At 42.4% G+C, this 22,462-nt stretch overlaps 1 protein-coding gene across 1 annotated transcript in view; it reads left to right on the top strand.

The window, feature by feature from the left end:
- The window catches only part of LOC147662752 (zinc finger protein ZXDC-like), a 62,128-nt gene that overhangs the window by 4,298 nt on the left and 35,368 nt on the right, over positions 1–22,462 (top strand). Inside the window, exons 2-6 of the mRNA XM_086950923.1 lie at positions 9,710–9,862; positions 9,995–10,073; positions 11,056–11,186; positions 11,507–11,677; positions 17,030–17,700. Of these exons, the coding sequence (XP_086807049.1) occupies positions 9,710–9,862; positions 9,995–10,073; positions 11,056–11,186; positions 11,507–11,677; positions 17,030–17,700 (1,205 nt within the window). The remainder of the gene's footprint in view (positions 1–9,709; positions 9,863–9,994; positions 10,074–11,055; positions 11,187–11,506; positions 11,678–17,029; positions 17,701–22,462) is intronic.

The following is a 22,462-nucleotide window of genomic DNA, read 5'->3' as shown; positions in this document are numbered from 1 at the left end:
TTAGTAGTTCGCCTATCAAAAGAAACTAGTTTCACATGGGATTCAAGTAATTACTTAACTTTTTGACCCATCGCTTTGTCACTACTTTCCATAGTAGTAATGTTGTAGGAAGCCCTTAAGTCGGCCATCATTTCCAGATTGATTTCTAGAGCAAACAGTGAGCATATGGAGTCCCATACATCCTCAGCACTATAAACATCATCTTTAACATTTCTAACTATGAGCACCATGTCCTTGGCATTAAGCCTTTCACTCATTTCACTGAATGTCCATCTCCAAATTGTGCAGCTCTAGATTTAAAGCTTTTCATACAGTCTATAAAGCCTTTAGTTAAATGTTTTCTCCACCACCAAAATTGTGCGTCTGGTTGAAACATTTGATCATTTGGATCATAACTCTTTTTAATTACTTGTATTGATGGAGCGGTAATTTCTTCTGGTAATTTCTCAATGCAAAACCCTCATGCTACCTCTAATTTACCGCTCAAAAGGTGTTGGGCCCTTCACACCATGTAATACCTTCAGGAGACTTTAAATAAAGATGAACAGTCAAAAATGCAATTATTATTTTAAGCCAATAAAGAGAGTTGTTGAGTATTTAAAGGGTTTTATTTTCTAGTCAAAAGTTAATTTTCTCTGACCCTTTATTCATTAATAAAATATCAATCAGGTTACAGAATTTGGAAAACAGGAAAAATAGCATTAATACAGAGCACATTACAGTCTGCATATAGGCATAACATGTAGGAATGTGGCGCAAAATGTCATTCAAGACTCAAAGAGTTTCTAAGAAAAATATAGTCTTGCAAGGCTAATCAAAAATCAAATAGTTTGCAAAAATCTCCCATTAAGAAAAATAAATGCATAAGTCAAATAAATCTTTTCAGACCTAATTAATTTGTCTAAGCATAACTTGAAGTTTAGCATCTAATTCTATTTAATCAGCTGTTCTTCTGCATCTGTCTGTGTCTAAAGAGCAAGCAGGGAGGGAGACAGCCCGCCCTTCACGAGACCTCAAAGGAATGTGGCCAAGATATGACATGGAAGCAAGAAACCTCCCCCTGATTCTCCTCGGACGCCCATGCAGCACCCGTGACGATCTCGTACCTAACCCATAGGCTGTCTGGCCTAATCTGTTCCTTCTCTTCAAGAGCTCACACACCCCCTAATGAGCCTAGAAGCCAGCTGAGCTGAGAAAACCAGCCCCTGTCAGTTTTTTATACACAAAATGTTGGCAGTCTACACAAAATGTTGCATTTCAGGAAAACCTGTACGTTGATTGGTCAATCATGGTGGCATGAGTTTTCATCACCCTGACTCATTCTAAAAACCTGACCATGCCAGTTTTTAACAAATGAAGCATACATAATAAATACATTTTATAAGTTTGCAACAATTGCTAGGGAAAATTTTCAATAGTCTTCCTTCCTGCCAAAGCGCAGTCAGATGGACACTTTTAACTAACACTGGTACATTTAGCAGAATCACAAGGATGTACAGTTCAAGGTGTTCTTGACTTCTTGGCATGAGGAAAGCTGCCACAGTCTGCGCATGCTCCCTTCTCATTCAAAGCAAGCCATAGCTTTTGATGGTTTCACAGGCAGCCATTTAATGGTAGGCCCCAAAATAAAATAAACACAAAGATAATATTAGTTTCATGTAAATCAGCACATTATGTTTCCAAACTCCATATTAATACTCATTATAAATGTTTTCCTAGCCAAGCTACTAGTGTAAAGCAGCTTTTCTATTATTTATGACAACATGTAAAATAAATGTGCAATGTGCAACAAAGAAAAAGAGGCGTTATTAACGGAAAATATTTATCAAAATATGCAACAAGTCAAAGTCTCTTTAGACAGAAATAGTGAATGTAGATTGCATGGGATGAGCTGGGAAGAGAGAAACATATTCTATTAATCTTCAAAGCTAAAAAGGCCACTTTTCTCTACATTGCAAAAACACATGTTAATTCAGCAAAAGCATGTCAGACTGATTTGGCCTAACTTTCATATTTTTCAAGTTCCATGTTTATAACTTGCACCAAAAGGTGCGTGGCAATTTAAATGCAGTCTGTCTGAAGCACAACAATAAAACAATGCCTGACTGCAGAGGAAATCTGCTCCATCAGTATTACTGTAACATACGTTTCTTTTTGTATCACTCTACTAGGGTACATACCCCCACATGCCTCTTATTGGCAGTGCTCCTATCTACTAAAACAAACCGCTATTTCTCTCTCTATATTACCCATTCTTGCACATTCCCATCTCAAAAGCAGTAGAAAGACTGATCTTCCTTTGTCTCTCATTATGCTTATCCTCCAGCAAAACTCGTCTCCCTACAATTAGGATATTTATTCCCTTCATTACTCTGAAAATGTCATATTTTCTGCTCACCACAATGGTCTCTTTTCAATCCTTCTGTCTGTAGAACGTTCTACTGCCCTCAATAACATTGGCAGTCCTTTTCCTTTTGGGAAAATAATCCCTAGGTATCATAAGTGTACACATTAGACTGAGCAGCTCCAAACGCCAGAGCGCCAGTAATTGAACACAACCATACATAACATTCGTCATCACCATGGAATACAGAAGCAATATTTGTCTGTGGAGTGACATATAATGGCATCAAAAGTAAAGCTTTTTTGTGATACATTTTACTGCACTAATCTACTTTGTTCAGGAATTTGCCTGCTGTGCGTTCAGTTTCTGGACTTGGCAAACGGTTTCTTTTTAAACACCTGCACATATGGCACTGCTCTGATAGAGTGGGAAGTATTGGAATATTTCTTTAGATCACCATCAGATGTGCCTGTATAACCAAAGTCTTTTTTAGCCAAAATATTTTACGTTTTGTGCTTTAAACTGTATAGTTTGGCCGCATGTTATTTTTCCATAAAAGTCTTTTGCAGGGGAAGAGATTCTTACACATGTTCTCTTTCAGTGCAGTGTGATTCGGTATAGAGTACTGTCATTTCAGCTTTCTGCATGTTTGGTGTGCACGTGTAGTCCAGTCCGTAAACCATTCTTAGTCAATTCTATTGCTGTGAATAGCCGGGGCGGAAAATAGATAGACACGAAGGACGGAGCAAGATTTATCATGGTGCTGCTGTATACCATTTAAACTTAAGTGCTCCAGCAGCTGTGGTTTAGCATCCATGTTCTTTGCAAAACCGCCAATTAGTTAAAATAATAATAAGACCTATTCTTAGCCTCCATGTTTATGCCCAGCACCTTATCATATCTTGTGCTCTTGAACCCTGAACCACTGCCACCCATATTTGGCAAGACCCATATGTAAAACCGTTTGGATTTGCCAGGGCACGTATTTGAGTATTGGCAGGTCAGGTTTTTTGCTGGGATTTGGGCATAGTGCATTTCACAGCTGAGATCCTACAACACAGATTGTCTTCTCGCTGTGGGTCTTTTGGTTAAATCTGGCCAGAACAAATAGATTTATATTGCTGAGTGGGAAGACGGGGAATATACACACAGCATTGTTTTGGATGCTGACTCTATCTTTCAGCTTTTCTTGTTGCTACTTTGGAAACCTCTTTTGCAGTAGTCTTCGGAGACTTATGCTCCAATTGGGTTGCCAAACCAGACTTGCATTGTATTTACTTGTCAGAAGCTGAGGTGTTCTCCAGTTAGCAAGCATCACACCATCCTTGTTGTGAGTATCCTAAAGGAGAAGAGGGAGCCCAGATTCTCCTACATAAGGCATTTTTATCCTAATATTTTTACTATGAATGAATCTTAAATGCTCAGTGTTCGAAGAATGCAAGGCTAAACCAGGCTTGCTGGAATTCATAGATGCTAACTGTAGTGAGTAGCGTTAAATTAGGTAGCAGTGACGTATTTTGCTTTAATTACTTAGAAATTGAATTTTTGCAATATGCTATAAAACGTGCTCTTATTTTAGTAATCAAAGAGCTTCTAATTCTAGGTCTTTAATATCAAAGTAAGAATTGAGTTGAACGTAAGTTCATTTAATAGTCTCTCAAACAGTTGTTCCTGGTAAGCCTGCAGCAGAAGTACTCAATACCCAGTTTAATATCCCTGAAAAATGAGGCTTGGGTAGTCTAATAAAAATTATCTAATTCATGAAGAATGAAATAAGACTGACAACCAATGTGAAGTACAATAGGAAAAACTCTACCTACCACTGAACAGGTGTTGATTGGCAGCTTGTCACTGATAATATGAAAATGCGTGACAAGATCTCCTGGGATTAAGATTCTGTTGACTTTAGCGAAGCCTTTGATACAAAAGTCGACACGTGTCTTTGTGACACAAAGGAAGTATTTATCACCTGCCTATAAAGATTTGTATTCTCCCTTTGCAAAAATAACAGTTTAGATTTGGATCCATTCCCTGTTCGAGTAGTGCATCTTTACACAAGGATTAAAATACACACAATGGTTAACAGTCCTGTTCACCATCTCCCAAAACACCCAGACTTCTCGTAGTGGGATCTTTTGGCTTGTGGTACATTTGCATTTCAGGTTCTGTCAAATTCGTGAGTGGCAAAGACCCAAACTCCATATCCTCCTCACAACATCTGGCTGTATGGTAATGTCCAGCCTTGAAGAAACCCTGTGGTACTGGGTAAAGCAGATTATTTCATCAGAAAAGTGTGGATTACTAACCTTTCAGAATAATCATTTCTAATACTAAATCCCAATTTGCTTTTCTTCTGTAAAAGAAGTAACCTGTTTAATTGTAAATGCTACTGTTTGACCACTGCCATTCTTTTGAGTATGACACTAAATTATTTGGCGACGCTGAATACATATCAGCTGGGTTGATGTCTTTTACTCTCATTCATCGACTATTCACGTATGCAACATCCTTCTAAGTGTTATAACATGCAGAATCTTGTCTTGGTTGCATCTGGACAAAATGAATTGAATGCTCATTTCATTGGACATTTAGACAACGGAAGAACATACATTTGTTGCTACAGAACTCCCCCCTATAAAAGCAGAGGATTAACATTAGTACTTTGTTAAATCATTGGATGTGTCTGCTTTCTTCAGTCAATACCCTCCAGCGGACTCCTAGTCTAGCACGTCTACATTATTGCTGCACAGCTTTCCTTGAACAATAGGAGTGCTTACATAAATACAAATTCCTATGAGCAGAGCTTCCTAGTAAATATCTGGGGAATTATGTATATAGAAATGACCCTTCTTTTTGCTATTGAGAACATTGTTGAGGTTTTCAGCAGTTTCCCTGAGTAGAAGGGTGCTGCAAAAGTCTGTTCTCTGCACAATTGTGAGATCTTATAGTGCTGTGTGTGATTCATTAGCTGGTGGTGGGGTGTGACGGTTTACTATTTCCACCTTTACAGACACTTTACAGTGCCGGTGCCACTGCCCATTTCATAGCGATTTCACGTGGTGCCCCAATCTCGTCCTGTTTCGCTTTTGGGCTCGCTGCCATTTTGGTGTTTGTTGTTGTGCCTCCCAGCCCAGCTCTCCACCCCGCTCCCGCCTCCCAGCTGCTCCTCCCTCCCACTAAAGTTTAGGCTACACTCGATAGTCCGAACGCTGTGACCGTCCTGCCTAACCCAGAAGCGGTCGCTCCTCACGCTGCCCCCTGCTAAAAGAAGTGGTATCGTAGCGCTTCTGCCAGACTGCTCACTGCCACTAATTCGAACTGCGCTCTGCTTACTGTATTTATTTATTGTGCCTGAATCGCACTGCTCGCTCTGGCCACTGTATCTATTTATTGTGCCTGAATCGCACTGCTCGCTCTGGTTACAGTATTTAATCATTGTGCCTGTATCGCACTGCTCGCTCTGCTTGTCGTATTCAATTATTGTGCCTGAATCGCACTGCTCGCTCTGCCTGCTGTATTTAATCATTGTGCCTGGTGATATCGACATCGTAGCGCTGTGCTGGTAGACTGCTCCGCATTTGTTTAGGAGCTGTGCACTGATCGCTTTGCCTGCTTTGGCTGTTTATGCCGGTGCCACTGCCCATTTCATAGCGATTTCACGTGGTGCCCCAATCTCGTCCTGTTTCGCTTTTGGGCTCGCTGCCATTTTGGTGTTTGTTGTGCCTCCCAGCCCGGCTCTCCACCCCGCTCCCAGCTGCTCCTCCCTCGCCCCTCCACTTTCTACTTATGACAGATGCTTTTGCGCGCAGCGGACGCGCCCCATGCGCTCCGAAGGTGCGCCAAAGGTAAGCCCGTCTACGCCAGGACCGCGCCAGACCCCCTGGTCCCTGCAAATTCCTCTCCACCCGCATAACGTACGACGCCGCTACCATCTCAGCACTTAATCCCGGTCGACTCCCAAACTGCTACCAAGCCGCCCCAGGACACACCCATGGACCCTTCACCTGCCACTCCCGCAAGTTCGACTACATCAAGACCCACATCAAATCCACTAACTCCAAACAGAACTCCGACACTAACCACCTGAAATGCATCCTACTCAACACCCGTTCAATCCACAGACACGCCATTGACCTTTAGAACCTCCTCGACACTACATCGCTGGACGTCGCCTTCCTTAAGGAAACCTGGATGAACGCCTCATCAGCTCCCGACATCGCCATAGCCATCCCGGACGGCTACAAGATCGTCTGAAAGGACCGCACCAACCAAATAGGAGGAGGCATCGCCATCGTCCGCAAGAACACCATCCGCATCACGACCAGCTCCGACAACCTCGCCACAGCCGAACACCTTCACTTCCAGATCCACACCGACCCCAAAACCACACTCAGAGGCACCCTCATCTACAGGCCACCGGGACCCCGCACACAATTCAGCGAAGACATCACTGACTTCATCAGCCCACACGCCCTCCCCTTTGAGGACTACATACTACTGGGAGACCTCAACTTCCACCTGGAAAAGACAAACAACAGCAACACCACCACCCTTCTGGATAACCTCGCCAATCTCGGACTCAAACAACTTGTTGACAATCCCAACCACTATGCCGGGCACACACTCGACCCAATCTTCACCTCCAGCAAGCACATCTCCTTCAACCACGCTACAGCTCTCCATTGGACGGATCACAGCTGCGTTCACTTCAACTACAAAAAGACCACAACCCACAACCTCCCACATCCAGTCCCCCGAAGAAACTGGAACAAAATTACCACCGACCAGCTCTTCACGTCGCTCCACCAAAACCCCCCTGCTAAATCACTGGACCCAAACCAAGCAGCCACCAGTGCCAACGAACTAGCACCCTTGAAAAACCATCAAATCAAGCAAGGTAGCAAAAAAGCCCCCTGGTTAAACGATGACCTTAAGAAATCCAAGAAGTTCTGTCGCACCCTCAAGAAAGCCTGGAGAAAAAACCCCACCACTGACAACCTGACCACCTTCAAGAACGCCACCCGCAAACACCACCAACTGATCCGATCCACCAAGAAATCAGCATTCAAGGATCGTCTTAACAACAATGCCCACAACAGCAAGGAACTATTCAACATTGTCAAAGAATTTACCAATCCCACCGCCGGCACCAACGACATCACTCCCTCCCTAGACCTCTGCGAATCCCTAGCCTCATTCTTCCACAACAAAATCGCCGACATACATAACAGCTTTGAAAACCAGTCCGGAGACCAGTCCACTCGCATCCGAACCAAAATCTCCTTCTAACAACCTTTGCGCCTGGAACCCAATCACCACTGAAGACACCATCCGCCTGATGAACTCCATCCACTCAGGATCGCCAACCGACCCATGCCCCCACCACATCTTCAACAAAGCAGACTCCATCATCGCACCCCAGCTCCGAGACGTCATCAACTGCTCCCTCAACTCTGCTACCTTCCTGGAAAGCTGGAAACAGCGCCCTTCTGAAGAAACCCACTGCAGACCCCACTGAACTCAAGAACTACCGCCCCATCTCGCTCCTCCCATTCCCTGCCAAAGTCATTGAGAAAGCCGTCAACAGTCAACTCGCCGCCTTCCTCCAATCCAACAAATCCCTCGACCCCTCACAGTCCGGCTTTCGAGCCAAACACAGCACCGAAACCGCCCTCATCGCAGCAACAGATGACATTCGAACACTACTGGACGACTGTGAAACTGTTGCCCTCATCCTACTTGACCTCTCCGCAGCCTATGACACTGTCTGTCATAACATCCTCATACAACGCCTCAGCAACGTCGGAATACAAGTAAAAGCGTTGGACTGGATCATCTCGTTCCTCGCCGGAAGAACCCAAAGAGTCCGCCTTCCCCTTTTAGATCAGAGGCCACTGAAGTCATCTGTGGCGTACCACAAGGATCATCACTCAGTCCCACCCTATTCAACGTATACATGAGTCCCCTCGCGTCCATCGCCCGCCAACACAACCTCAACATCATCTCATACGCAGACGACACCCAGCTGATACTCTCCCTTACCAAAGACCCAAACACCGCCAAAACAAACCTTCACGAAGGGATGAAAGAAGTAGCCGAGTGGATGAAGAACAGCAGTCTAAAACTGAACTCAGACAAAACGGAAGTGCTCATTTTAGGATCACCCCCCTCCGCTTGGGACGACTCATGGTGGCCACCGGCCCTAGGAAACGCACTCATACCAACGGACCACGCATGTAAACTGGGCTTCATCCTGGACTCCTCCCTCTCGTTGACCAGACAAGTCCACGCCGTCTCATCATGTTTCAACATCCTACGCATGCTCAAAAAAATCTTCTGTTGGATCCCCACCGAAACAAGAAAAACGGTCACCCACGCACTGGTCACAAGTCGACTGGACTACGGAAACACCCTTTACGCCGGAACCACAGCCAAACTACAGAAAAAACTCCAACGCATCCAAAACGCCTCAGCCAGACTCATACTAGACATACCTCGCCAAGATCACATTTCCGGTCACCTGAAAGACCTCCACTGGCTCCCAGTCAATAAGAGAATAATGTTCCGTCTCCTCACCCATGCACACAAGGCCCTCTACAAACTAGGACCCGAATGCCTCAACACGCGCCTGTCCTTTTACACCCCCACCCGACAACTACGGTCATCCAATCAAGCCCTCTCCGCGCATCCACAGATCCACCATGGAAGGTAGATCCTTCTCCTTCCTAGCGGCCAAGACTTGGAATTCTCTCCCCACCCACCTCCGCCTTACACAGAACCACCTCTCCTTCAGAAAGCAACTCAAAACTTGGATATTCGATAAGTAGAGTACCCCCCCTCCCTCAAGCGCCTTGAGACCCTCTGGGTGAGTAGTGCGCTATGCAAATTTCTGAACTTGAACTATCCTTTCCAGTCACGAGATTAAAGCTCTCAAATAAAAGAAGGTTTTGCTATTGTATAAAACCAAAAAAGAAAATGTGGCTCCCGTTTATTTCCCTCACCACATTTGCTTATCTTTAATCACTGCAAACCGGACCCGTCTTTAACTTTGGTCAGTATTTTCGTTAACAGACGTTCACAAGAATGTAAAGTGGTGTACTCCAAACTGGTGTGCGAGACATCGTAGCCTCTAGCATTCACCCTCTCATGTTCTGACTGGAAGATGGGGGAACGGAAATCATACAGTCTTGGGCTCTCTACCCGTAGTTTCATAAAAAACCTAAAGCCAGTCTCCTGATATTTACATGCTTCGCTAGCTGTTGTCTGCCTTTCAATGGTGTTTCTTATTGTTAAAATGAAAAGCGAAAACATGTTAGTCTTGATGCCTACTAAATGTTTAATATGTATTTTTTCATTTTTTTTAAGAGTGCGAGAAGACATTTACCACTGTAAGTGCATTATTTTCACACAAACGTGCTCACTTCAGAGAGATCGAACAGTTCAGCTGCTCTTTTCCTGGCTGCAATAAACAGTACGATAAAGCGTGTCGCCTGAAAATCCACATGCGAAGCCACACAGGTATTCCATACCTTTTGCCTACTTGGAGGGTAACTAATGTAGTTTATAGAGACACATTTATGGTTTCTTTAAACCACAGTTTAAATGTACTTAATGGTCGCTGTTTTTAATGAAGGATACTTTTATTCGCAGGGGAAAGGCCCTTTATCTGCGACTTTGAGGGGTGTGGCTGGTCCTTTACCAGCATGTCCAAGCTATTAAGACACAACAGGTATGTTTTGTTTCAGATGTATGGCAATGTTTAATGTAAGAACAATTTTCTAAGGTTTTTGTTAGGGTGACTTTTTAAAGCGTTTTTCTGAAGCTCCTATTGGCAAAGCCACCTGTTCCTTTGAGTGCTTTTATGCTCTTTTGAGAGTCAATGGTGCATGTCTGTAAAAAAAAATATACCCCCCCCAAAAAAAAACCTCTAATATAATTTACAGTTCCCTATAGGATAAAAGTTTACCGGCTGCAAAATAGTTGGGTGTATTCACAAATGGGCATATCAATTACGTTTACAAATATAATTCATATTGTGTTATGTTCAAAATGTCTTATTTAGTCTGTAAGGCGTCCTGCTAGGTTTTTCATTTTCTCTCTATTCTCCTTTCCTTTACTAACATTCTGTAACTGAAAGAGACTAATGGCCAAGAACTGAACGTGTTTAATATGTTAGTCGAATATTGGAAAAATAGATTGCTTCTGCAAAATGCTTTGACCCTCAGAACGATGCATGATCCCAGACCGCCCTACAACTGTGTGACTTCGCACATTTATTGAACCCTGTATGAGTAACATGGACAATCCTAATATGCAAAAATAATTTGATGATAATCCGTGAGACACCCTTTTCTGATCTGTGGGAAATTGTAATTGAGCTTTCAGGTGCTTACTTTTTATTCCCTCGGTAATGCCCTCCAAACCCGAACTCCTAAACTTATTTTAATGAGCATTAGGTGGTGTCTGCCTTTAAGCTAATCTTACCAAATGAGCAAACGGATGAGATATCAATCAGAAACCAAAATTTGGACTCATGGGCTCCTCATGGCAAGTCTTCGCTGAAAATACGAAGCCCTTAAGCAAATAACTTGCGCGTTTTTCCAGAGCCCAGTTTATAATTGCACATAAGTAATAGCTTTCAAAATCCAGACTCGTATTTTTTTATCAAAAAGTTATTGTTTAAATGACACACTCTTGTTTGGCTCTTTCAGGAAGCATGCAGATATTCGACGATTTACATGTCACATAGAAGGTTGCGGAAAATCTTTTACTCGAGCCGAGCACTTGAAAGGGCACAGTATAATTCACCTTGGTACCAAGCCTTTTGAGTGCCCAGTGGAAGGTATTTGGGTCATTTTATATTTGTGTTCTGTACTGTGGAAAAAGCTAGTTTGTGATTTTTTTTATCTTCTTTTAAAATGTGTAGTATTGCCAATATTTTATGCCACCAGCACTGTGTATCAAATGTTAAAAACGTATTTGTGTTTCATTCTTAAAAGAAACGGTCTCTTGCTGCTTTAACACCTTCTTCTCCTTTGCATTTCATTATGTATCTGCAAAGATTTGTTCAGAGTGATCTGAAACCTTTGTTTAATGCGATGCAACTGATTCCTTTGAAGTGATTTATGTTCATGCTAGATTTCTTTTTTTTCTATTTTTAAGGCTGTGGTGCAAAATTCTCAGCACGCAGTAGTTTGTACATTCACTCCAAAAAGCACCTGCAGGATGTGACTACTTTGAAGGCACCCTGTCCAGTGTCGAGTTGCCATAAAGCATTCACCTCCAAGCACAGTATGAAAACTCATATGGTCAAAGAGCACAACTTTAGCCAAGGTACAGTAAGCAACTTAGAAAACGTTTACCGTGTAAATGTTCAATTCAAATCGTAAATGCAAATACGTGGAGAAGTGATATATCCACTTCACTTTTCTGAAGCCAATTAGAATGTCATAACTGACTTAAAACACAAAAAATAACCTAGCACGATTGCTACTTGATTATTGCATGGTTAGTCATATGTTTTTCAGCTGAGTGATTGAAACATCAATCACTTCATTTGACACTCAAATTTAAACTAGTTTTTAGTTTGTGTAGGGTGTCAGATAGGAACTCCCCGTTACACTGTTGGTTTTGCATCACCTAACTTTTCCAACATGAGAAAATAGTACCATCTTGTAGATAGTGTAAAATGTGCTAACACTATGAGCCGAATAAGGATGATGACACTTGCGCCTCTGTACTCCCTTCAGTGTATCCTCTGCTCTTCTATTATGTATTTTTCAATGCTGTACTAGAACGGTAACAGATTATTTGAATTGCGGAGACTCAAACATGATTACCCCTCATGGGAGTGCTCTTAGAATACCTTAAATTGTCTTGTGAGAAAAACTTGTTAACAAAAATATATACATCCCATCCAGTTGAAATGGTTTGTCTTGATTTCCGGCCTGCCTGAAAGACCATCCTATATATTTACAGACCAGGGAACCCAAACTAATTGGCCAGGGACCTTGGGTATCGGTATGCTACAAACACAGTGGTCCCTCACAAGGACAGTGGGACAGAAGTAATAAATATAGACATACAATTAGATCTATATTACGCTGTCCAGCCGGACAGGAATATCTTTAATATTTCAGAATTTGTGACACAACAATATTGACTACTTATCTCCCATTGTCCTTGTGAGGGACTACTGTGAAAGTGGCATGTTTTTAATCTGTTGCGTTTTGGGTTCTTATATTGGCATTCCTGGCTGCAGAGTGTCTGCTCTCTGAAACTCCAGAGGTACAGTAAGGGTGATGTGGGAGAGACCCAGGATGAAGGCAGCTGAAACCCTCCATGCGTCTTCTTTCTCGAGTATCTCTGATACTTTAGAACCAGACGGTTTCCCTGTGGGAACCACCACCAAATAAATGACCTTTGTTGGAGGTGTTATAACTCCTAGCTCCAGATATGAGTGGAGTCTCTCTTCGCATGGAAGAAAGTGAGCTCCAAATGAATATGCTTTCTCTCTGGATATCTCCGAAGTTGTCAGTTAATTTTGCCCATTGCAGAGCTGATCGGCGTGTACCCCTTCAAGATGGATTCTAGAGTGACTTCTGGTATTTTTATGTTCTTTTTCAACATGCGCTTGGTATTCAGAAGGGTTGAATTTGACCAAGCAGCCGGTTATGCAACTCACTACAGGCACAACATACTGTCATCAGGACTAAGGCGAAGCAGTGGACAGAGACACAAATGTAGCCTCAGCTCGGAGAAGAAAAAAGTGGTGGCATCAGGTTTAGGACTTCTAGGTAAGGGGATATATGGTCGTTTTTCGGACGTGTAATCTAGCACTAGCAGAGGAAAGGCCTTGAAAGTGACAGCCATTGGATATTCCATGTCACTAAGTACAGTGTTCCTCAGAGTCTGCCTTAGCTGCAATTAGGTATCAAGTTAAAATGAGATGTAGGGAATATTAGTGCTCTGCAGTCATTCAGTAGCCATTTAATTAATTAATTAATTAATTGTTGTGTCTTGTAAAGCGCACTGCTACCCGGAGGCCTCGTAGCGCTATAGACCGCTGGGGAACCCGTCCTGGCTTTCCCTGTGAGATAGTCCCTCCTGGGGGTCTCCAAGGTGAAACCAGGCATCCCCGGCGTTTGTGTGGGGCCGTTGTGGAGATGAGGCAAGCTAATGCCCAGAGTTGCCGAGTGTGATCCCTGGTCGGAGTAGGCACCGATGCGAGAATTATCAGTCCGCTGATCCTGGTCCAAGACCCTGCCACGTCGGGAATCGAACCCTGGTCCCGGGCCGTTCTCTGCACTCGGGTCTGCCGCCTCTAACCAGTGAGCCACACCTCTCCAAGCAAAGAGAAAGCTGACCAGAATGGAGGTGAAGTTCCAGCCCGCACCAGTAAATGGCAGTGTACACATGCAGCGTCACTTTTAGTTATAATGAATGGCAGGCTCTCCCCACCCGTCCTTGTGTAATTCAGTTTCGAGGAGTATTTTCTGTCAGTCTCTGGCAGCTCCAGTGAAATCAATAAAGGTTTCTAGTGCAGCTACAGGAGTGTAAAGTGGGGTGGTCTAGATTTATTTCTGTCCCTGCAGCACATTCCTCGCCACATCATCATCTGATCCTCTATCTACTGTAATGAGCTTGCATACAAAGCCTTCTGGATATTGACAACTCCACAGCAATGATACCACAAGTGGAGAAAGGGGAGCAACATCCCTGTAGCTCTCTCTGTGGCAACAGTACCAGGGCACCTTAGGGCTAGTCTCGGACCGACAAAAGGTAGCTAGTAGCAATAACTTCCAGCAGCATTCCAGCCCACCGTGCCAACTCAGTTTGGACGGAGCCTTATGCAGCAAATCAGCCTTGATCCGGCTCCAGTTGGAACAGTCCAGCCCGAACTGCCTGGCTAAGGTCCTCCCTGAACTGAACCCAAGCAATCGAAGACAGGTTTTACCCTGATTGGGGCTAACCTCAGCAGCTCTGGGGTACGAGAGACTAGAAATTAGGCTGTGGTCTCTAGGGGCGTGCGGGTCGACTGGCGGGCGTCCCATCCCTTTATAAACCCCCCCCCCACCCCCACCCCCTTGTGCCCCATATGACAGTTGTTGTCACCACAGTTGTGCATAGGGGCAGTGTCATACTATCGGCTCCAGGCCCTGGGAAGCAGACGGCATACAGAGCTCAATCGCATCACCTCTGCAGCCAGGAGATAACTCTTGAAAGTCAACCAGAATTAGAGAAATCATTACCAGGTTTCTTAATAAATGGGACTGGAAAATATTACTTGGAGAAAATCAGAATCTAAAATCAAAACTTTGCCATGATGTAATATTTGTGTTTTCTGCATATGCACCCCCACTCCATTTCCTGTTTCATATATTCATTTACTTTGAGTGCACATGTTCTCCTTTAAAACATACATTGCATTTATTGCTGGCACATTTATAATGTATAGCATTTGCTTTGTTATAGTTTTGATATTTTATCAGTAGTTCGCATATATTACATGGTTTATGAAGTTTTATAAAATTATGTGAAGGTCCAACAAGATTAAAATGCTAATTCCTGCATTAGTCATCATTGGTATAGGGCCCGCCCTTTTCAAATTCATTTGAAAAGTGTATTTAGGCTGGGTACCGGCAAGTACAAGTCAAGGAGGCCCACTGAAGCCGAGCAAGTGGAAGCTGCAAGCGCCCTACTTGAAGGCATCATTCTTCTTCATTGGAGCCAGCGTGACCGTACTGCCTTGCTGGGATACCAAGGCAGCTGAGTACAGAGCTAGACAACGCCCTTCTTCATTCCAAACAACAACATGTCTATTGTTCTGCTAAAGTATGCAGTTGAGAGGCTACTTTAGAAACTGAATAAAAATCCTAAAACATATTCCTAATGCTTATTCTGGAATATCTGTTCATGATGAAGAGGTTCTAAACTCACTAACAATAAATATTCTTCTAGTTCCTGAGGCCTGATCGTTGCCCAGAATGCTTATGCAGTTTGTGGACTACAGTTCACTTGATTTCATGTCCACAGGTGGTAAGGTGGCATTAAGTCTGCACTTTTTCAAGTGGGTTAGAAAACCTAATCTCGAAATGTGTTTTGCTTAGAAAAACAAAAAACTTATAGTTGGAGTGTAGAGCTGTTCAATTGGTTTCACTTCCCCATAGCCATTGGTACTCTCGTACATTTTCAGAGGGAACAAAAAGTTTGGTCTATGGTATGACAGAGGGCCGCATTGATGCCAGCATGATGGCAGTCATTGGAGTAAGGTGGGGACCCATGCATGTGCATCTAGTGGCTGAACTGTTAAAAACGAAACCAGAAAACGTGCGATCAGTCCCGGATTCCCAACTTGACCAAATTGTGTGATTCTATGCAATTGTTTCATCTCACTGTCCCTCCTAATTTTCATTATCACAAAAGAACCTCGAAGTACTTTACTAAATCATGCCGCTCTGTTCAAAAGTCCTGTTTTTTATTTAATTAACTATAATGTTAGTATTGGATAATAGCAAGCCAGGCATATTACAACTGATTTGCCTCTTAGTTCGCTATTGTCATTGTTGTCAAGGTGGGGTAAGCATGAATGTTTCAGATTTGATGTTTGAAAGCTATCGCTTTAAAAATAAAATACTTCTAAATGTATAATATGATGTACTAAGTTGAAAAGGTTCTGCATGTTAATGAAGGACACTAACAGACTACTGTATTTTACACTTTTGCTGCAAGATATCTTTGACACTGAAGGTGTTCGTAAAGTTTAGTAATGCAGGACACCCTAGTTGCATTTTCTTTAACTTCATTTAACCTTTAAATAAATGCTTGCCCGTTTATTTAGCATAATTTTATAATTGCTGCTGAATTGGTGCTTTTGTTGTGTAGGGGGCCTCATGTAAAGTTTATGGGGTTGTGCTTTAGAGTATCACTTGCTCTAAGCAGACTAGCAAGCATGCCCTTTAGCCCTAATGGCCATTCCACCTTTGCAGTTAAAACGGATACAAGAATGGCTGGTAGGTAGACTTCCCTGTTTTATCTCTTTCCATGCCCGTTGTCTGGCATACAACTCTGTCCCACTTCCATGGTCTGCTTTTAAATACAGGAGAGACTGGCTTGTTTGAGAAAGAGAGGTTATTTAACTGTAGTCCAGGTCCTCCATCATGGGTATTCTCTCCAAATTCATAAGCACATAGTTTGTCTTTTGGTCTCTACATTGCACTTCTCAGACTGACTTCCAATGGCCTAACATGCTGTGAAGGGTATTATGGGATGATGCAGCCCCTAGAATTCTGAAAGTGGCAGAGTATGTACTTTGATTGTGTTTGGTTGTATTTGATATTTTGTTCTTTAAAGAAAGATATATTTTCTTTAGAAGCTTTTCAGAATTGAAAATGGCTATTTAATAAAAATAGGTCTTGGGATCTCATAGACGTGCCATAATCTACTGTTTAGAATTGGCATAAAATGTTCTATAAGAGAACTAAATATTGTGTAATTAATGTTCCTTCATACTGCTTCAATGTAGTGTGTTGCACGTTTTGTGAAATTTTTTCGAGTAGATTAAATGTAAACTGTCTAGTAAGTATATAGAGTGCAACTTCTCTGTAGGGTAAACAATGAATATGTGAAACAAATTTGTGTTTGATTATGTAAGTGTTTTAACATAAAACCTTTTTATGTTTTTAGATCTTCTGGCCCAGCTTGAAGGAGCAAGTTCTTTAACTCCCAGCAGCGAACTCTCGGGTTCTGGACAAAATGACCTCAACAACCTAGACCTTTCATCTCTGTTTTCAAGCACATCTTCCAGCAGTCCTGGCATCGCTACAGACATGGCTCTTGTCAACTCAGGAATCCTAACCATCGATGCTGCCTCTGTGGGTTCCACTCTTGGGGGAAACCTTTCTGTTGTCAACAGTTCCTTAGGACAGCCGGTTGATCCTTTGATGATAGTTGGTAATAACGACATGCCACATAGCCTGGACAACACTTTGTTACTTGGAGCTGCAATTTCTGGTCTTCAGCAAAGCACTTTAAATTTGGATGATGTGCAGACTGTGAATGCAGAAGCTTTGGGCTCCATGGCAGCTCTGTCGATGCAGAGCCCCAGCCGGGATCTTCATGGCTTGACGATAGACACCGCCACATTGACACCATCGACCAACCTGGCTGGAAGTAATGCTGTGCCTGAACTATTAATGACTGTTAAAGTTGAACCAAACCTGTTGGATGGCTTGGATGTTGCGGCCCAACAAGAAGGAAATAAAGTAGTGACACAGTTTGTTTTCCCTAACCCTACCGGAACCTACAGTGCACAGAAAGAAGTAGATCTTAGCACAGTGATTGGAAGTTCTTTTTTGGTACGGAATAAGTATATCACATTACCTCCCAATGACTGAAGCAAAGTGAGTCATGCTTAGCTTGGTTTAAGTTGCAGTTTTGTCATGAGGCTGACACACAGAACTTTTTTTATTTATTGCAATGGGTGTTTCTCATGATGGAAGCAGAGCAAGTAATGTTGGTAAAATATATTGAATGCCAGGATGAAATAACCTAAAGTTTTCAAGTTTGTGAGAAAGTAACTGTTCTTTGTAATAAATTATATATTAAGAATTTTAGACTGTTAGTTAACTGTGGATGAGAGAAATGGAGGAATGATGAATAGTCTTCATATTGTTAGAGACAATTACTCTGGCACTACTTCTAGTCTGGTGGCTTAGTGAACTAATGTGTCCACTGTAGGGGCCTATGTTCGACCTCGTGGTCAAGGTTCAAACCCTGGCAGGTCCACTCAGCCTTTCATCCTTCTGAGGTCGATAAAATGAGTACCATTGGGTTGGGTAATAATAAACATCTATTTTTCAGCACCAATATACCCTGGGGTTAATGTGCGCTTTACAAGTACACGTTATGTGCATTATGTTCTCGGTGCAGAAGCACTGAGATTCTCATGCCTCCACATTTGTATCTAGACCTTAAATGTTGTGAAATTATGTAACATTTTAAGGTACAGTTTCCTACACCAGGTTGTATCAGCTATTTTTAATAGTGACCGATTTCCATCTTACGGGATCAAAATACCATGTTTTGACTCTTATGTCCTAGCTTTTGCCAGTATACAACATGTGGGTATTTACGCTAAATAGGGGCAGGACTAAAAACCCACTTACCGGGTTGAGTTGAATTGAGTGTGGATACTGCGTACGCATAGGTACATCATAGATTAAAATAATCCTAGACCAATAGAACTTGCAGTGGTAATGGGATGGTTAAACCTTTGAAGTGGTCTCTGTTGCAGTCCCAATCACCTGTGGTAACCCACTTGCTTCACTCTGTCCCCACAATGTACTTTGAGTCCTGCAGTGTGAATTTGGCTTTGAGGAGTGCCATCTAGCCAAAGAGCGAAGAACTTCAGCATGAGTTGAAGAGCATTAAGCAGGCTCCTCCATGACGAAAAGCGTCATAAGAGAAATTTAAAGCTCTGAGGTGCCCTCAAAAGCTGTTTACCCTGGAAACCAAACCACACTATTCATTTTCGCCCTAACATCAGAGGTTCGCCATACCAAGAAATACATGAAGAGCTCTCTGTCTTGCCAACCCATGACCAGGAGTAGCAAGAGTTGGTAATGTGCCCTTCAGTGCAACAATTATTGAGCACCAATCAACCAGGAATTATCAAACCCTTTGTCCATGAATCCCCTGGCTCAAGTTTTTGATTGCAATGTTTTCAACAAAAGGCAAAACGTTTGCCTCCTGCTAGGTTAAAGAGTCTGAAGCCATGGGAAGATGTTATACTGCTCCAGTTACTCCTTCCATCGTCCAGTTCAGTAATGTCAAGCTAATTGCTCTACCATTAATTTCACCGCACGGTCTCTTGCTCTCGGACTATGACCAGTGTATAGGTTCATTCTTAACCTGGATGAGGAAACTGCACAACCAAATCTTCCTAGACACGTCCATTAGGACTGTTAACTCTGCTCTGGGCATTTACCTGCAGTCGTGTTTCAATAACTCTGAACTGACGCTTGATGCTCGGAAGTCGTCTACCTCCCCTTTGCCAGGAAGACATTGTTTAATCCCTCTGTGAATGGTGTCTTTAAAGTTGCATACAATGGTGACGCCATATTGCTTGTTGTCATTGCAAGTATTGCTGGCCAGACATCCTCCTCTGCTGCCTAGGGTGTTCCAAATTCATTCTTATTGAGCATTCTCGCTCTCAGAAGCAGAGAGTAAAGAACAGATGATTCATGAGCAAGAACAGACCTACTTGCAGCATTTTCCACAGTCTGCTTCCTGGAATAGCAACTCCCTTCTATACCTTTTTAAGAGGCCCACTTCACTCCTGTTGGATAAGGCGTATGGGGCATTTGGAAAAGGAACTCTCCTCTTTTTCTCCCCTAGCACCACAGTACCCTGATACCCAAAGCTGCATGGGCCCTCACAGTGTTGAGGAAGACTGTGACTTGTTCACCGCCATCCTTGCAGCCTCTATATCCATATAGGTATGTACTTCTAAGTGCATCTGCAGAAGGTCGCTAGGCGTTTGGCTGCAATTACTTCAGTCCCTTCCTTTAGATTGTGGAAAAGGATACTACTCCTATTATGTCTTTGTAAGGCCACACTCGACAAGTGGATAATGTCTAGATGCACTCCACTTGGACACTGAATAGAGGCTAGAATCAATGCTAAGTTGGCGTCTGTGACATGCAAGAGGCGTGCGCCTGATTGACATATGTGCTCAGCAGCTAGATGCATTGGCGCACATGTACTGTGATTCAACCGGTCTTGGAAGTTCTGTGAAACCTCTACTAAGGCCTAACTATTTCTTCTCTTCTGTTAATGGATCAGTATGCAGTCTACCTGGAGGATTAAAATGGAATAGAGCCCGGTTGTAACATTGACATTTAGTTACTTTTAGACGATAGGCTGTTTTCCATTATCAATGCCCGTCCTCTCAACTCTCTGCCACTGCTTAAAAAACCACGCTGCAAGGGAACTGATGTGGGTGCATATTCTTTCCGGGCGATGATGTACCTTTCATGACTCATGTGGTTCCAGGAAAGAAAGTTGTGGATTTAAAACAGCTGTCTAATCAGTTTTGATGCCAGCATTGGCTGGCAGAAATAACCTCAGGTTGATAATGGGAAGAAACTATGGTTTAAGTGTAAATGAGTTCCCAAGATAACCATGTTCTTTTGTAATACTTTAGGCTCAGTGCCTAAGATTCTCTTCATTAGTGTGTTCTGTTCAGCAAGTTCAGGATCTGCTGCATTTTCCAAGTTCTTCTTCTAACCCTCCGTTATCAAGGGCTGAAAATGTTTGGGCTGCTATGAAATTTTTTCAGGGGCGTCAAGTCTGAATGTATTGCCTTGATTTCGTTTTTGCTGCTTTTCATCAAGAATAGTTATTCATCTCAACAGTTCTCTTCTACTTGTTTGTCTGCAGCCACGAATCTCTCTAATGACAGTCCTGATTTGTTTTTTTAGATCTCTCAAATACTTTTTATGATACTAATCCAGTACCCACTGATATTTTCATTAGTCTGTATGTTATACGCTGCTGTAGTCAGAGCAGCAGGTTGAAGTGAGAGAAACAAGGCTGGTTTTTGGTGCTGTTGGCATGGTGTAGGTGCCTTTAAAAAGCCAGCTATGCTACATTGTAAATGCAAAAGTACCAGGTTAGTTTACTAAATGTAGCTGAGTGCAGCAGCAATGCAGAGGTTGGGTATGGATTGCGTACGGTCCCACTGCGCAGATGAAGGGTCAGTGATACACAATAAGATAATTTAATTTGTTGTCTAGCACAAAGAAACAACAATCCAAAAAACTTCCTTTAAAATGAGAATATTCTCTCCAGATTTTGTGCAAGCCTTTGCTGCAGCAAAAAAGTAGTCCGGTTGTCTGTCACACCCTTTTAATGACTAATACAGGGAGACTTTGTGTATTTAGTAAACCTTCCATAAAGAAATTGTATTGTCTCACTTCCTCGTGCTGCAACTAATTTGTGTAGATTGTTAATAAGAGCATTGTTTACATTTCCTATGTATCTGTATCCTGTACTAGCAATAAGTCTTGGAGGAAATCCAGAACCTTGTTTTGGAGGCAAAGTATGTACTGATGTACTAGATGTTGAGATTTACATAATTAGTTTTTTGAAATTCATGACCAATATTTCCTGTTCTTCATTTGCTAGTTTACACAGTGTCTGCCCTTTAAATTGTCTTGCAGGCCTCTTCCACTAGACAAGTCTGTATATTTTGGTGAGGAGTCACTCTCCAGAGCTTAATTTTCACTCACTAGTTTTGTTGACCAACGTTTTGACCACTGGTAGTGGACCGTAAAAGAGAGAGACTGCTCACCCATTTCTGAGAATTCTCTTTTTCAATTTCTGACATGTTGCCTTTGCAAGAGTTCTCGGACACAGGAAAACTGTTAAGTCTGCAATAATCTCCATCTCATAGTAACTGTTGCCCTGCACCAACAGTTGTAATCTCTATGGAGACACTCTGCCTGAGGCTTTTAATTTTGTTAGACAAAATATAAGAATCTAATTTTGATTGTTTCTTTAATCCATACATTTCATGTTTTAGTTGACTTCATGTGTCATTTTACAATGACATATGAGCCCTTTTTGTTGTCCTAGGACAATTATCTTAATTTAAATGATTTCAATAAAAGTAAGGCAGGAATGGATAGGCAGATTTTCATTGTGAAATTGATTTTTTTTCCGAGGGCAAGAAAATCTTGTGAAGAATACTATGAACACTAGAATGTGACATGTCATGTGTTTGTCTGTAAAATCTAACACGCGGATATTAAAACAATTAAATCCAAGATACTCATCACATCACAGTGTAAATGACATGTATCAAGAGACAGCAAGTAGGATTGATGCCTCTACATTTTTAAAAATCACTTAATGTATGATTAAAATATTTGTTATTGGCATCTTTGCAGTAAGCCTGCACTGTGGAGGTCTACTAAGTGGCATCAGCAGCTGTGTATATTATCTTGGCAATTTTAAGACATTTTAGATTTGGTACACTTTCTCTTTGCAAGGACTGATTTACACACATTGTTGCTCACCTCCAGGGTTCCATATGGGACATACGCATGTTAAGAA

The sequence above is a fragment of the Lissotriton vulgaris genome, unplaced genomic scaffold (genome assembly GCF_964263255.1).
Source record: "Lissotriton vulgaris unplaced genomic scaffold, aLisVul1.2 SCAFFOLD_1244, whole genome shotgun sequence".
In the NCBI taxonomy this organism is placed as follows: Eukaryota; Metazoa; Chordata; class Amphibia; order Caudata; family Salamandridae; genus Lissotriton; species Lissotriton vulgaris.
This window is presented reverse-complemented; position numbering and strand designations above follow the sequence as displayed.